Genomic DNA, 17,141 nt, shown 5'->3' on the forward strand with positions numbered 1-17,141 from the left:
AACCTAAGTAAAAGGGCTCAATGCTATGAAATGCCCTATGCTTTGTGTTATTTTATTATATGATACATCATTGCATTATTATTACTGATCCATTCACATAATGGCCTACATGTACTGCACTATTGTTGAGATGGAAAAGAATCTAAATTAATTTTTCCAATTTACCTAAAAACATATATGTAAAAGAGTCAGAAAATATATTTTCCCCCGGATGTGGAACAACTATGAAGTGGCATCAAATATAAATACGCAACTTAAGTACAAGAAATTCAAATTCAACTGTTCAAATTTCCCCTTGGGGATCAATACAGTATAAATCTATATATCTACCTATGTATACTTTCTAGGTTCCTCAAATGTATTTGGACGGTTGCTTGGATAAAAGAAGAGTTTTAAGGACACCACTTTGGGGGGTGGAATTTAGAATCAACCTGGCGTCTTAGTATATAAAGAAAATAATTAATGGGTTATTAAAATGGATAATCAGTAATAAAATAAGCGTGTAACAGCAAAACGATTTATTGCTTTGACAAACATTGCAATGGTCAAATCTATAGCACACAAATGTGATCCAAAACAAACCAGAGATGTCTCCTACTTTTTAACATATTTGCAGCTAAATAAGAAAAAACAGCCGTCTGTTTTTTATTGCACTAAAATTAGGTTGAATTGTGCGATTTCTTTTGCATGTTAGAATTTGCAACCAGTCATCAAAGACGGGTAACGTTACGGGTAACTCCCACTATAGTTTGGGAGTTACCCGTAACATTCATAGTTAACCTCAGTGAACTTTACTCATTCTTCATTCATCTGGAGGTTTCAAGGCTGGATGTCTGTAATAAAACTAAAACTATTTTGATGGGAAAACTGCCTTACTATTACATATTTCCATGTAGTAACAATAAGACCAGTGATGTTTTCAGTTCGGCAGCAAATCGCGAACAATGACACCAGTCTCATGGAACGAAACCACAGTAGTACTACCCTAGAAAGGGGAAATGCAGGGACCAACATGAACAGCATGACATTACAACTATCTACTCTCAGCTAATTGATGCGCAAAGTACGTAATTCATTGACTTGAAATCTACGACAGAGTAAGCCACACCGCAGTAAATAAAAACATGCGTGATATACTTGGGAGTTTGGTCTGCAGGTGTTAATCCTTCATGTGAACATCAGCCTCTTGGTGCTCTAGTAGCTCAAGTTAAAATAAACAGGAAGTGAGTGTACAGAAGAGAAACTTTTGGCCAGAGCTGCAGACTGAAAGCATGAACCCACTTCCCCCCCCCCCCTAGTCAGTGCGCTTTTATCAACAATACAGCCCTGTCAGTAAACCTGTAGTCCGTCACATCAGGCAACTCTAGCTGCTTTAATAGGAACTCAGGGGCACAGAGTTCAAATCGTCATTTTTCCTGAGATTTAAGTGAAACTGCGGGTGTACCTTCAATAAACACAGACTAAACACGCCGTTATGTTAAAACCAGACCCTTTCAGTGCAGGGGAACACCAAATAGATAACGTCACACATATTTACCCTGACAATGAGTGAAAACAATGAGTTGTTCATGTAATATTCAGACGTGCTACCTGTCTTCGGGGCTAGCGTTTCTTTCCTTTTTTTTTTGTTTAAAAAAACTAACTTTCTCATCATGACTTAAAAGGAAGGACTTGAAATGGATCCTTGTTTGGAGGAAACTGCAGCCAACGGATTATTTCGTGACGTCTCGAGCGCCGATTCACATTCTGTTAATCCGTGCTGAAATCTATCAAGGACACACAACCAACACAACAAAACTGTCAGTGAGTCCCATTGGGAGCAGTTGTCATGAATAAAAACACGACAAAAGAGACCCCTGGAAGATACCGGAGATGGGCAGGCTGTAATCGAACAAACAAGTAGCTGAGAATGGGTGCTCACACGGCGAGTGCATGGAAACAAGAAGTGCTTGGATAACAGAAAAGGAATTAGATATTTATCACAGCTGACCTTTAATGACATGAGGAGACATCCATTTGTAAATTATTAGTTCAGAGTATAACCCCTTGCACACCTTTAAATAGCTTGTTGCACAGTTGGAATGATTTTGGTCAATTGATCAATTTGTGAAAAGGACATTCGTAACGACTTATGTCAGATTAACAGGAAGGTGTCAATGGTTTATTTTCTAGTACATGTATAGGGGGGGGGGGGGGAGGGGGCTGGAGTCAATCCCAGCTAACATCGGGTGAGAGACGGTCGCCAACCAATCGCAAGACTGACGCGCTAACGACCACTCACACTCACATGCACACACCGAGTGGATCAACCCAATCACCAGAGCACGTCTGGTCTGTGGGAGGAAGCCAGAGTGCCGGAGGGAACACACGCAGACACGGGGTCCTTCTCGCTGCCCAATTTCACGAATAAATTATTTTAAATGACTATTGTTCAGAAATAGCCTGAGCAATGTGACGGACTTGTCTCTCTCCCAGTCAGGTCATTTGGCGTTCCAAAATCAAATAATTAAAACTGTTAACAATTTTAGACTTTGTTAGAAAGAAAAACACTTATATTCAGATATATTTAGCGACCTGGCGTAGGTACGTAGACCTTCATCCAGTTACTTACAAGACAAGAGACCTTTTCTTCAATCATGGCATCCAACTAAAAGACATTGCATAATTATCACATCACAGCACCAAAGATCTACAACATGAAAACACACAATTTCACACAGAAAACCAATCCAAAAATATACATGATGGAAAACTGCCATACATTCAACATAAGTTACTCTAATAGACATCACTACACTTCTCAGACCCCTGTGAGGCCCTACGGAACAAAACGCTAAAACTGAAATTGATCATTTCGTATGAGAACGGGAGGATGAAATTGCCTAGTAACAATCCACAAAACATTCATACATGTCAGACAGTTTGATCGAATTGTAAGGATGTCGCTGCATGGATCGGCCCTGCAGGGGGGCTTTCCCAACCGGTCAATGTTGAAACAACAACTCGGCAACCTTTATTCATTAATTTAGGGTCCAAGGACTTTGAAACGCTCTCCAGCGTTCCTGCTAAGGCCGAGTCGGTTTCCGGCACCGTTCACAGGGGTCTGAATGACTTAAAGCTACAAGAAGCAGCAGCAGCCTCTGTTTAAGTAAGTCTTTCCATATCTTCTAGCTGTCTCCCCCTGCACACAGCTGCTGGTTCATTTGAAGTTGGGAAAGTCCAGCTTTAGCACTAAGGGCTTGGTTAATTATAGCTTGTTTTATTACATAAATACATTTAATTTTACCACATGGCTATATTCTTCATTTAATATTCAATTCCTTAAAAGTATATTTTTCATTTAGTGTTAATATTAGTATTTTTCAGTGTATTGGCATGACTCCCAGGGGGTGGATGCAGATGTTGGGATTCTGTATGTGACAATGTTAGAAAAACACCAAAAAATCATTTCAACATGGTTACATTTTTACTTTGGCTAAGTTTAAATAGACACATTCAATTAACAAAAATTCAAATTGGCCAGTCTAAAATCAAGTGTGTTTCCATTCAACAGTACAACACTGAACATGTCAAAATAAAAGACCCGAAAGCCTGACATTCTCGCACCAAAAGCAACACAGGCGAACTAAGGGATTTCTAATTCTTTTGTCTAAAATGTACAACTTTTTGTAACTCTTGTCATGCACACGCAAGCGCGCACACACACACACACACGCAAGCGCACACACACACACACACACACACACACACACACACACACACACACACACACACACACACACACACACACACACACACACACACACACACACACACACACACACACACACACACACACACACACTGTGCTCTTCAACTTAAAAACAACAATTTCAAATCACATTTCAAAATACAAGACAAACCCCAAAAAGTGGAAATACTTTTCAGAAAGAAACTAGTGCAAACCCATTAAAATTGAATGTGCGTTTGACTGCAAAGTTTAAAGATTTTTGCCAACTATTTATCAGAAAATGTTTCTATATATCAGTTCACAGCTCAGTTTGGAATAAAAATGTATCTTCAACCCCTGTGCCATTTCTATGCAAGTGTGAGCGGGATTTAAAAAATATATATATTGCACTTTGACTTTCGGAGTGTTGCCCCTAACAACCTGGAAAAGCAGAAGAAAGGGTTGATGAAAGAGAACCATTTCTGTAGTGAATGATTGTGACAGTCCCCTTGGTATGAGATACAAAACACCATAAAATCATTGAATAAAGGTTTACTGTAAACTGTAGTGAACAGAACAATAGTGAAATGCTGTGAAATCATGATGTTAAAAGGAAAGATTTGTAAAGATTTTCCAAAATACAAAACACTGTGCGCACCACCACACAACATGCTGTTTAATGAATGAGTTCTGGTTCATTTGGAGGACCAGAAATGTCATTCAGTCTGGAGAAGTGAAGCACTCATCACGATCAGCATCAGTCGACAAGACGTGAACCTCTGCGTCCAAGCAGCATCATCTGAACAGGATGTTTATTGCACATTTTAGAGCCTCAGCGCAGCTGCAATTGAGCCACGTAATTCAATTAAACATGTGCCTGCCTTCGTGCAAGAGGAGCAGTGACAAACCAAAAGACAAACCCAGATCCAGGCCAGAACCCTACGACCCACCCCAACCCCTAAAAAAAAAAAAAAAAGAAGAAGTCTCGAATCACAATAAAGCTACATTTGATTTCCCCACACGTTTTTTCACATTCCTCCAAGCAGATGGGAGGTTCGCTTTTAAAAATCCGTCAGCCAGACGTCTGTAATTCCCTTAGCACCAGCAAACCGCAAGTGGCGTGCAGAAATCTGATGGTTCCTGACATGGCTTAATGGCCTCCAGGTCGACACACGCACCCTGGATGTCAAAGGTCAGACGCCAACTCACTCTGCGCAGTTGAGAAAAGCAGCAGAGCCATCCACGCTTCATCTCCAGTTGTGGTACATGTAGAGGCAGGCGACAAACAGGTTGGACGTCAGGCTGACCAGCAAGAGGCCCGGCCAGACAAACCGTTTTATTAAACCTGGAGAAGTCAAAGCGAAAGCAAATTCATTTTCAGGTTGATTGTCATCATTAATGTGGAAAGAATGTTTTTCCTTGTGTAAATTCTTCACAATTTTACTGTTAAGTCGTTTTTTTTCAGGCTGATCCGAGTCTCAGCGACTTTAACCTCAGGCGCATGTGAACCATGAGAGTGTAAAGTGTGAACCAGTTTCCGCTGTTTCTGGTACTCGGCTCCTGTGCTCCTGTCATTTTGGTCAGAAAGCTTCTGCCTCAGCGCGAGTAATGGGGTGGCCATTGAAACTAGCACATGCTAGATTTAAATTCAACAATCAGACGGCACCCTTTCCTCTCAAATAAAACCGGGGGCCAAATCAAAGCCCCTCTAGAGAGTCTTGGTGAAGAAGGGTGTTTAACAAGTTGGTGCATAGTGGACGGTGTGGTGAAATGACTGTTGCAGTCTACTTCCCTTACAGGACAACGTCCATTTCTAAGCACCAAGAACTAGGTAGTAGGCCTCGGCCTCCTGGCCAAATGGACGGAGGAAAAGCCCGAAGCCAGTTGACCACTCAACCGACTCAAGACTGATTTGGCCGGGTGCGTTGTTTAAGACTAACGTGGACCAACGGCGGTGCTGGAAATGGGTTGAACGTTCATGTCGGCGTTTGAGTGAGCAGCTGCCATTGGCCTGCTGGGTTTCGATGGGACGGACTGCTCACCTTTGGGAGGAGGGCTGTTCTCGGGTCCCTGTGTAGTAGTCCCAACGAGGCACGCGGAGGACTCCGAGGAGCTGCCTCGCCGCTCTTCCTCTTCGATCATACTGCCGTCCCTCAAAAAGGAACTCAAATCTGTAACGCCAAGTCAGAGAGCCATAGATGAAGTGAACATTAAGTAATTCAAAAAAAAAAAAAAATCTCTCCGTAAAGATGTAGACGGCTGCACGCACAGAACATTTCCCTTGCGTCAGTGCGACCTCGGCTGTACTTACCATTGTGGCTTTGGAAGGGTGATGCGTCGGGTGAAAAGTGCCCACTGCAAACGGAGGAGGCCGACTTCACGTGGAAATGTGACGACGACACCGACGGGGACGCGAGAGAGGGTTCCGGCTCCGTCGCGAACAGCCGCAGCTTCCGACCGCTGATGTTGAGGCGAGCCGGGCTGATGAGGGGGCGCCGAAGTCTGGCAGAACCTGAGCTGGAGGTCACCGAGCCAGCTACTGAAGGAGTGGGAGAGGGGCCAGGGGAGGACGGGCGGCTCCCGGACATCAGTGAAAAGTAATCTGTGCCAAACCAATGCAAGAAATGTCAAACAATAAAATGAAGATGACAATGAAGTGGGGAAACTCAAAAATCACCAGGATTTCTAATACCTGAGGAAGGGGAGTCTTTGTATTGTGAGGCGGGCCTGCTTCCGCTAAACAGGTAACCGGAATCTGAAAAAGAAGATAATCCCACATCAAGTGATGCCACCAATCACATCAGGGTCGAAACAGAACTAGAAGATAAAAGCCAATATTGTTCTGTCTGATGAAGCTAACAGTAGGAAACCGAAGGCTATTAAATGAGGCCGTGACAATTTTAAAACATTGTGAGATGTGGCGCTGGTCATTGAGTCTGGTTATTTATATTAAATTCTGCCCCCTAGTGGAATAGAATAATAAATGCAGCTCTAGGTGCAACTATCTATTATCATTAAAGATTGATCTAGTAATGATATACTTAATAAATATCATCAACATTTAAACGTTTTTGAAGCCCCCCCCCCCCCCCAAAAAATATCCAATCACATTCAGTTATCAAACATGACAAAGAAAAGCAACAAATCCCTCTGGTGGCGGGAACCAATGTTGTCGCTGCTTGAAAATAGACAACTTTCTGTGGCGTAATATGCTGGCAAATAAGTAAAGAAGTTGCAATAGGGGGGCCCGTTTAAAAACAATATCCATTACATGGTTTGTCCTCCAGAGGGTCATTCAAAATGTTCAGCTTTTTATATGAGAAACAAATAAACCTCGCAGTGCCTCTCTGACATGAAAACAACACATGGAAAGAGCAGTGGGAACAAACTGTACAACGAGCAGTTTAAAGTAAATTTACTATATCTAATCAATTGTTAGATCTTATAAAGCAGCTATGCAACATGACAGTAGGCAGAATATTCCCACTACTGCATCAATTGTCAAATAAATAACAAGCCACTGAACCCAATCACACAATAATAAAACAAAAAGGTCAAACCGAAGATCTGCCAGTATCAGATCCCTGATCTGATACTGGCAGAAGCCTACTTCCCTGATCTGATACTGGCAGATCTTCGGTTTGACTTTTTTTTTTTAATGTACATTGTTACATTGATAAATCAATCTCGATATCGTCTGTATACCTGTCCTGCTGAGCGACGGCATGGTGCCCAGACAGAGTGCCTTGCTGAGGCGCCCGGGCAGAGAGGTGGGGGAAGCTTTGCGCTCGTAAGGACCCTGTTGGCGGTTGATGAGCTTAAAGAGGTTGGGCGGCGGGGTCAGGACGAAGGAGTCCGCCGGGTCCTGACAGAGCGGAGGGGGCGGGACAGCAGCGCTGCCTGCGAGGTATCTGCACACACAAGAGCAACCGATCTGTCTACCAACTGAAATCACATTACAGGTCATTTAGCCGACACTTGTATCCAAAGTGACTTCAAATAAGTGCATTTCAACCATGAGGGATACAAACTCAGAAGAAACAAGAATGTGCAATTTCATCAAATTAGCCAATTTACAACTTGTTGTAGATAACGTTAACAGAACCGATCCACGGCTTCATAGAGGACTCCCATCGAGTGCTTTATGAAGTTAAGAGTGACACTTGATTAATTTAGCATTTGTTGTATAAAAGAAAGTAGGCTTCCAATGCAAGTGCACGTCTTAATAAATCTTTTTACCACACAGCTCTGACGGCCATTTAACGCCAGCACTTCATTAATGGCGGCTGTCTCTGAAATGCTGTTGCAGCTGTCGAACAACAGCTGAAAGCTCCTACAGAACAAAAGCTGGAGGGAATATTCTGCCCAGCAATACAGGTCACGTTTCCACCACAGACATCCGGTGGCCCAGACATGACCATTAATAAAGACTGCCTTTTTAAATTAAAAAAAAAAAATCAACATTAAGTTTAATGTAATGAGGCTTTTTCTTAAAAACTGGTAAAAAAATACAGAAATAAAGTAAAGTGTTTGCGTTGAAAACAAACAGAGGCATATCCTTTCAACAGCTTTTTATTACATTCCTTGTAAAGCAAGCATTCCTACAGTCTTCACATCCAAGCCGTACAATAACAGAAAGGAAGAAACGCAGTCGAGGCACAAAGGCACCGAACCGCAGCACTTGTCATTGGGTACGTTTGTATGTTGCAGGGAACCTTCCAGAATGGACGGATGTGGTTTTCGAGGCCAATACACAATATAGAAAACACGTAGTAATCAAAGTGACATCTAGTAGAAGAGCTTACTCAGGCTGGGCAAAGGATCGCTTTCTTTAATTAAATATCAAGATTTGAAATGATAACCTTTAATTTGTTTATGTCTCGGGTGCATAATGAAAAGAGTACAGTACAAACATCAACAGCTGTCACTGGTAAAAACGGCACAATGCTACAATATTAATGTTTCAATGTAGTGATGCTAGAGTTGGACACATTGAAAGGTTCACATTTATACAGTTCATCTGGTAGGTAGTCCTCAAAATAAAAAAACAAACAAATTCAAAACTCAGGCAGAATATTGTGCATATAGCAGTTTTTCACATGATGCATTTATGAAATGACTTGCCTAATAATTACTTCTACAGCATGATTAATCATTAATCCAACTAATTTAAAACTCAAGACACCAATGAAATATGACATTGCAGTATATGCAATAGATTTTTCAAAGTCAAACAGCAGCCGTTGCGAATGACCAAGTAGGTGATGATCTGTAGTGTCTTACATTCGGCAGCGCTTTGGTTGCAAAATATCGTAACATTTTAAAGCCTTGAAACAACTACACCAAAAGGTGAGTTTGAAGATGTAACTTCAACAACACGACAGAAAAACATGCACATGCTCTAGTTGCAGAAATATTACCAAATACAATCTATAAACACATTCTAGATGTTAATTATTAAAAAACCATTTCACATCAGTGTCAAATAAATATCCCTCTTCACTCAATATGTTCCAATACAGTATAAATAAAGAGGTGAAGTGTAGGCGCATGTCACGTCCATCGGGGTTTTTAATCCACAACTACGTCAGAATGTCGGCAGAAGAAGGTTCAGTATTACTGAAAGTGCTGAAGAAATGTAACATTTCTAGCAAACAGGAAAGTGCTGACTCTCCAACATTTCTATCCAGACTTGCTTGAAGCTATTCAAATCTTATCGTTCACATGTCAAACTATATCAATGTCTATTTCTGTGATTCTCATGCTCTCTGCTTGAAATTGGGGGCCCGATGCCACAGCGTCATCAGAAACTCCCTCGAGCAAAGACGGAGACGAGCCAGGAACCCGACGGGTAAGCGCCGTTCTTAAGCCTCAGCTTAATCAAAACTAAAGTATACAAAGCAAAAATGTATAGTAGGTGTTATTGGGTGATGGTTAGGTCCATGCTTAAGTTCTTGGTGGAAGTAATAAAAAAGGGAAATCACAGCACGCAAGGACAAATAGGAGAGAAAAAGGGCGGGACACAGCAGGGCCGTTGGACTAAAGGGCAGATTTTGGGGGGGAAAACATTATTGGACAATGGACTTATTCCCCCCCAAGGAAAAGAAACAACGATCTGATCCGGATTCACAGATTTCGTTGTGTCCAGATGAAAATTCAATACAAGCCACGTCTCTACAGAGATGTCACACGTGAAAAAACCCTTCCAGTTCTGCTCTAAGAGGCGGCGCGTTGTTTCATCACCGATGTTGTATTCCCAAGAGATCCCATACGGATATCAGTTACAAACTAAAAGGTGGTGTTTCAAACGGCTTGTGGTGGAACACTTGATGGAAATATTGAATATCAGCCTTCGTTCACAAAGGAGGGATGTGAATATTTAAAAATAAAACTTCAGCCTGGCCTGCAGTGTCTCCACAAATTAGTACTTCATGCAATGAGTTGTAGTGCAGTATATTCCACCCACAAAAAAAACAGTGTTAATAAATAAATGAGTATATTCAAAATGCTTTAAAATACATTTGTATTGTGTAATACTGGTCTGGTACTAATGATAAAATCCCACTATATTGTTTTTCTTTATAAAAACAGAATTATAACTGTATTTAGTCATAGAAAATGTGATAAAATCTTCCCCCAGACTTATTATGTAGCGTTCTTGAGAACTGGTAACTACTATAATTGTATTAGCATTAGCATTCTAAAGCCTTTTTTTTATTCCCGAAGGTCCCAAAATAATAATGAATACCATTAAATCAAACCAGAAGGATTAACAATTGTTTGCAGTTGGTACCCTAATATTCTATTAGTATTTGTCTCAACAGCATCTTGCACTTAATCAATGTTAACCGCCAACATTTTACATCCAGCAAACAACTGCAGCCTCGTGCGCGTGTGATGTGTGTGTGTGTGGGGGGGGGGGTTACGAGTAGAAAGTGGACGGTAAATAAAAACGGCTTGTTTCTTGTTTGATTATGGAACACGTATACACATATATAAAGTGTGTTTTACACTGGTTCTAATTAACACAAAATCCCATATCTCAAACGTGATTCGAACATCACTGCTCGGATTCTGACCTTCGATATCTCGCTCTTCTCGGGCCCAGTGGTTTGCGAGTTGCCAGGGCAGCGGCGCAGCTGACCAGGCAGCAGAGGGAGGCGGCACCGAGCTTGGCCGTGTCCATCCAGCCCGAGGCGTCAGTCAAGTAGCCCTCAGCCATGTGGAGGCTCAGGATGAGGAGCCACAGGACAGAAGCGACAGCATCAATTCTCCTCAACCTTAAACAAGATGGAGCAACGCATGAGCCCGGCCCGAGTGCGGGTTTGTTTGAATTAAACTCAGCCAAATAAAGAGACATGAATGGCTTACCTCACAGGTCCTGCGAAGACGATTGCAGTGAGACAAGTCAGCAGGCCAACGGACACCACGGCCAACCTGTTGTCCTTTCCACGGTGCCAAACCAGCTTTGTATTTTCTATGAGCTTGTCTGGGAGCAGCTCCAGCAGAGCCTGCCATGCGGGCACAGCCTCAGCGCTCTCATTGTTGGGGCTGGACTCGTTGTGAGGTTTAGGCTTTGGAGGAGTCACCCCACCACTTAATGTCTGTGGGGCACTCAGCGATGCGGGCTGGTATGGCAAGTCGCACAAAGATGTAGCAACTAGGAAAGTACATATAAGGAAGGCAAGGGTTCGTAAGAGTACGACCCCAATGGGAGATGACACAGAATAGGAGCTCTGTGGGAGAAAGGAGAGGTTTTTTTGATCCTGGTATTTTCACAACATAAGGAAATCAGTAAGCTATGTAAAGTAAAGACTGTAAAGACTAATTTCTTTAATCCGATAGGAACAGACAACAATATAGGAAGGAGGATGAATATGATTCATATTCTGGACAGTAAGTACATAGCAGTGTAACAATTACTGATGTGGTGGCAGAGAATACATAACCCCTATATGTGTGTGATCTACTTAAATAAAAATAATGTCCTCCAAACAAAGTATAAAGATTAGAGTGACAACAGTGGAATTGGGGAAATATTATATGGACGATATATTTCAACTATGAATTCAACGTTGACATATGTGCCTTTGGATTGCACTAACCTTTATGAAGCCCTTGTCGGATTCTCCACTCCGTCGAAGCGGATGGTTGAGGAGCACGGTACGAAGTTGCCGGTTTTGATATTTGATGTAGTATTCTACCACTGTCTGACACGGCCTGCAAAGCTTATAGGTCTGCTCCAGGTGGTGCTTGTACGCCTCGATTTCCTCATCGTAGTTCTCCTACAAAGAAGACAACCATTTTTAAATCTAAAGTATACAGTAATGGTGAAAATAACGGCATTGTGGTGGCGAATAGTACGTACATCATCCCGTGGGACAAATGAGGCCAACTGCTTTATTACAACCGTCTGGTTCTTTATGCACTTTCTGCACAAGAGCATCTGACTGGTAACCCCTTGCTGTGCGTTGGTGGTGGAGGGAAGGCTACCAGATACTCCGTGGTTAAGATGCTCCATGTACTGAGCTGGGATGGGTTTGTTGTAATCGCCATTCTGAAAACAAGACGGATGAACAAAAATAGTACAATTAAAACTAAAACACTTTCGCGGCTGTGTAAATACAAATAACTGTAAATTTAAATTGCTAAAAAAAACAATTTCAAGTACTTTTACTTGACTAACTACTAACTAACCTCCTGGAAGCCATTGTATTGATCACAACTGGGACAGTCCCAGCAGTTCCTGTTTCCAAAGGGCACCACAGAATTCTGATTACAGAACCAGCAGTTCACGTCTGCGTGAGTCGGCTTCTTTCTGTAAATTAGAAGTGGAAAACTTACATGGTGCAACATATTATCAATAGACAATGCGAACATGTATTAAGGTACAACGTATCACTTCTATATGAACGAGACACTGCTGGTCTAAGACACTGAATGATGTGTCATTTTGTTTGCAGGTCCTTTAGGAAGCCCTGAAGTTCCTTTAGCAATGCAGATTTGCAAAGCAATCATGTTAGGTCAAATGTGTTTGTTGGGATGAAAACCCTTGAAATGTACCATTTGGTTTTTCAAAAGATGTCACAATCAATGCATAAACTAGGGGAGGGTTACAACTATTCTTGCTTTAAAACGAGGGACAGAGTGACTATTACCTTGTAACTGATAAGATACAGCATTTCATTAACGTATGCACACAACAGCTTTCATGCACCCAAAAAAATATGTGCATTTAAATAATAAAAATAATATTCATTATCGTGCTATCTTAAGTTGGTTAGCAGCACAGCTAGCAAAGTTAGCACTCGGTCCAGCGGGACGTAAGAGAACAAACGACTCTGTTCTATAGCCAGCATTGCTTCTTTAATCTCACGATAATCAAACACAAATGCTTTTAACATAAATGCAAATGTTTAACACAGGTTTGCTTATTTGTACTACCGTTAAAGCGAATCTACGTTAGCAAAAACACATGCAAAAGCTTCAAGTTACCGGGTGGCAAATTTGTATATCAGCGCTCCGACGGCGACAGACGCCGTAGCTCCGACTCCACTGTACATTATTTCAGGATACTCCAACAGAAGCTGGTTTAACGCCTCCATTTCTGCTGCAATCAGGGACAAATTGTAAGGTTAGGACTCGATGCCGATAAACACGGCGCGAGAGCGCACGCGGCGAGCGATCCCTTTTGTTCACGCCCATGAAACGGAAACGGAAGGTGCGTAACAGCAGGGACGCGTTCCAATATTTTTTTATTCATTCCTTTTAATTCAATTATTGAGAACCACCCGCGATCTAACAATCACGTTCATGTAAATTATTTCATTGAAGTTGGAGTTTCTTAGGTGGAAGTTCAATTGAATTGGATTCAATCACACTTTTGATTGATTCTAAACAAAGTTTTGTGTATTTGACGAATGGTATGAAAGTGTTGGAATGTGTGAGTGAACAATTTTCTCTTTTATCTTCCCTCTCATCATGGTGTGAAACTCAAAACAAAACAGGACTGTGCATTACGACTCTTAAAATAACTTTCACCCAAGGTAGCCTGACGAGCATGAAACGTTATAGCCAGAGGTATATTCAAACTATTTTACATTTTACTTCACTTCATCTGTGCTGTAATATTAGTTGCTCGTTTCTTCATAAATGTTATAGTAATAAAGTGAATGATCATATAGATAAATAAGTGTGTTAATAAATGTGTTCTTTGATTTTAGTCTATTTCAACAGGGCATTTCTAATCTAATATATTTAGTTAATGTCTTTCCTTCCCACTTATGCAGGTAAAATATATGTTTGGAAGACAGGTGCCAATCCTTTGCATTTAGAAAATCATCATAAAAACCTTAAAAGCAGAACGCTCTAATAACTGTTGTATACTAGTACTACAAACATTATAATGAATGAATAGATTAATATACTGTATATAGCCATCTACAGAGGAATAAGTCAATCTATAAAAGGAGTTGATGCAAAAAATACAATTTTATTTGAACAAAGATGATGTGTTTTACATCAAGTAACCATAACTACAAATGTCCCCAACGGTTGCATATCAACACAAAGAGTTGTATAAAACCAGACAAAAAGAAATAAATAACATTATTACAAATAGGTTTCTTCAAAAGTAAGAACAGGCTAAATGTAGAAACATGTTTAACAATATAAAACAACCAGGTTGATTTTGTTCCAAAAAAATCCTCAACAAAAGAGGCATAAACTGGGCCTCAGTTTCAAGTCACCTGTATTCCGGACATTCTCACTCGATCAAACATGCGAACAGTATCGTTCGCGTCACTGGCATTTATCATTCGGCATTCACTTAATCCAACAATTTATCAAACAGTTAATTGACACATTTAAGTGCCTTAACAAACCACCAAACTAATCAATGTCGTTCTGGCGAATGAGTGACAGCCCAAGTGAAACAGATGAACCGAGTCAGCAAGAACCGGCTGTCAATTGTCCCAAAATAACCCCCCCCCCCCCTCAAAACTCTATTGATCATACGAATAAACTCGCAAATGCTCCGCGTGCCTCCCGTAGCTCGAGACCTGCTGGTAGTTGCACGCCACTGACACGGTGCCTCCGCCGGGGCTCACGGGCGGAGGCACCGCGCCGTAGGGACACGCGTTGTGCGGCACCAGCACGGCCGGGTGGCGGTGGTACGCGCCGTAGGGAGCGTGCTGGAAGTGGGGGGGCGAGCAGTAGGAGGTCATCGGGCCGCTCGGGGACGCGCTGCGTGGGTGCCCGGGGATGACGTGCGGTGTCGGGTAGGCGGCCGGCTGCGACAGACCCCAGGAGCCGCTCACGTAGGGCTGCAGGTAGAGCGGCCCCGGGTAGTCCACCGCGTTCCCGGTCAGACACGGCACGCTCTGCGGTCCGAAGGGTCTCCGCACCCTCCTCCGCCGCCGGTAGTTCCCCTTGTCAAACATATCCTCGAAAGCGGGGTCCAGCGTCCAGTAGTTGCCCTTCCTGTCCCCCGCGGTGTCCCGGGGCATTTTGACAAAGCACTCGTTGAGAGACAAATTGTGTCTTATGCTATTTTGCCAGCCTTTCTTGTTCTTCTCGTAGTAAGGGAACTTGGAGATGATGTAGTCGTATATCCCGCTGAGCGTCTGTCGCCTGTCGCGGCTGTCCTTGATGGCCATGGCGATGAGAGCCACGTAGGAGTACGGCGGCTTCCCCTGCCGGCTGCTCCCCCCCTCCTCCTCCTCCTCCTCCTCCCCACCTTTGGCTTCAGACGGGGGAGCGTTGGCGCTGATGTCCAGGAGCTGCGGTCCCTGACCGCCGGGGGCTCTGAGCTGTGCGTCCATGGGGCTCGGGAGGTGTCCGTCTGCGCGTCCTGCGAGGGCCGAAAAGCTGCGATGTGCATAAAGCAAAAAGGCCGGCAGACGCTGTGAACGTGTTCGTGTCCGCAGGTGCACACACTCCTCCCACAGGTACAGAGGGCAGCAGTTATCTTCTTCTTTCATCTCGCCGGGTTTCTCACGCTTTTTTCATGCCACCCTATGATACTAGTTTGCGGTCTGTTTGGGTTGAAACGGGGGTCACAGGACTGTGCCTTAACAGCAAAGCGACATGGACACTTTGGAGCGATGGGATCAAAGACTCTGTTGAGTTATATTGATTTTTCGCAGTCAAAATAGCGTCAACAGATGGAGACAGATGTTTGTACGCGCTTTTTGCGAGGGATTATTTCCCTTTACACATTTCATATTATGTACCGACAAAACACGGAGAATCCCAAATAGTTCAGGGGGGATTCTACTTGACCCAATTAGTTTTCCTTCCCCTCCCAAATGTATTTATTTGGTTTAATATACACAGTAATTTGATAATTAACAAAATCATGTTTGAAATCAGAGGAATAAAACAATAAAATACATTATATTTATAATAAATACATTTACAATTGACAACAATAACCAATCGGTGACAAGATAGACAACAATGAAATAAGTTGAGTTTCAAAGATCACATTTGTAATGATTTTGACGTTAGATAAATACTTACTTAACTGTATGTGATAATTGCTGCTAAAAGACTGCACAGAATTTGAAATAGTTTGTGACCAGGTATTTGTACATTAGCCTCTAAAGATGAATCACTATTCTTTTTTTGAATTTATTGGTTATGTTTATTTATTGTTACAAGTACTTTCAATTTGTACAGCACAGTGTAACTGCACTTACATACTTTCCACCACTGCACACATAGTTCCAGCTAAACATGTCACAAACAGCACACCACCCACATACAGCATAGGCATGAACAACGGGCCTTTCTGTCCTCTGAGGAAGAGAGATAATGATCACCCCCCAACAGACAGCCTGTCTGGCCTGAACTGACAGCAACAAGTGGAACAGCAAAGCCGTCTTTGCAAAGGATTCGTGTGCACATCGGCTGCATTGTAATCACTGTAATGATGTTAATAGGAGTTGTGCTGGATACTTTTCTATTGGCCAGAGTTTCAGATAATGCCTTGATCATTTGAAGTTTAGTGCAATACAGAATTAATACAATCCATGACTTTGCTCAGTCTTTTACTAAATATATCTTGTGATTTTTCCTGATGGAAATTAAAACACTATCAAAAAACAGCCACAACAGTAAAAAAACTAAAACTGTGTCATGGCTGTATTCAACCCTGCTTTCAAGTCATACACAGCATTCACATTTGGAGTGATAAACTTGAGTTTGTGATGAAATATAATCAATGTGATCTGTTCAGAACTTCACTCTAAGTGCTAAGAATTTAAAAAGAAATCTCAATCCTTTATTCAATACTGTGCTACAGTTGAATGAATAAGCAGCATTCTCACTGCATTGTTTTTATCAATCGAGGCCCTAGAAAACTAAATTAAACAGATGAATACGTTTTCATGAGAAAGTTTGTCTCTTGTTATTTCTCGTAAATCCATAA

At 42.1% G+C, this 17,141-nt stretch overlaps 2 protein-coding genes across 4 annotated transcripts; both read right to left on the reverse strand.

Annotated features, from left to right (window-relative positions):
• Positions 1-1,965: 1,965 nt before the first annotated feature.
• tmem201 (transmembrane protein 201) lies at positions 1,966-13,413 on the reverse strand. Of its 3 annotated transcripts, XM_037480475.2 has the most exons (11): positions 13,205-13,413; positions 12,407-12,527; positions 12,078-12,266; positions 11,815-11,994; positions 11,081-11,445; positions 10,789-10,989; positions 7,415-7,620; positions 6,402-6,464; positions 6,021-6,311; positions 5,752-5,880; positions 1,966-5,054 (listed from the first exon to the last, which is right to left on the reverse strand). In XM_037480475.2, exons 1-11 carry the CDS (start codon positions 13,312-13,314, stop codon positions 4,957-4,959), a joined length of 1,953 nt encoding a protein of 650 aa, XP_037336372.2. In that variant the 5' UTR covers positions 13,315-13,413; the 3' UTR covers positions 1,966-4,956. The 3 variants fall into 3 exon arrangements, with proteins under 3 accessions (XP_037336372.2, XP_037336374.2, XP_037336373.2); XM_037480477.2 differs by lacking the exons at positions 1,966-5,054; positions 5,752-5,880; positions 6,021-6,311; positions 6,402-6,464; positions 7,415-7,620 and adding an exon at positions 8,273-9,595; XM_037480476.2 differs by lacking the exons at positions 1,966-5,054; positions 5,752-5,880; positions 6,021-6,311; positions 6,402-6,464; positions 7,415-7,620 and having other exon boundaries at positions 8,273-10,989.
• A 1,299-nt stretch (positions 13,414-14,712) lies between these two features.
• foxl2l (forkhead box L2-like) lies at positions 14,713-15,531 on the reverse strand. Its single transcript, XM_037480478.2, has one exon. The coding sequence runs from the start codon at positions 15,529-15,531 to the stop codon at positions 14,713-14,715; it is 819 nt and encodes a 272-aa protein (XP_037336375.2).
• Positions 15,532-17,141: the final 1,610 nt, after the last annotated feature.

This window comes from Pungitius pungitius, chromosome 1 (assembly GCF_949316345.1).
Source record: "Pungitius pungitius chromosome 1, fPunPun2.1, whole genome shotgun sequence".
NCBI classification, from domain to species: Eukaryota; Metazoa; Chordata; class Actinopteri; order Perciformes; family Gasterosteidae; genus Pungitius; species Pungitius pungitius.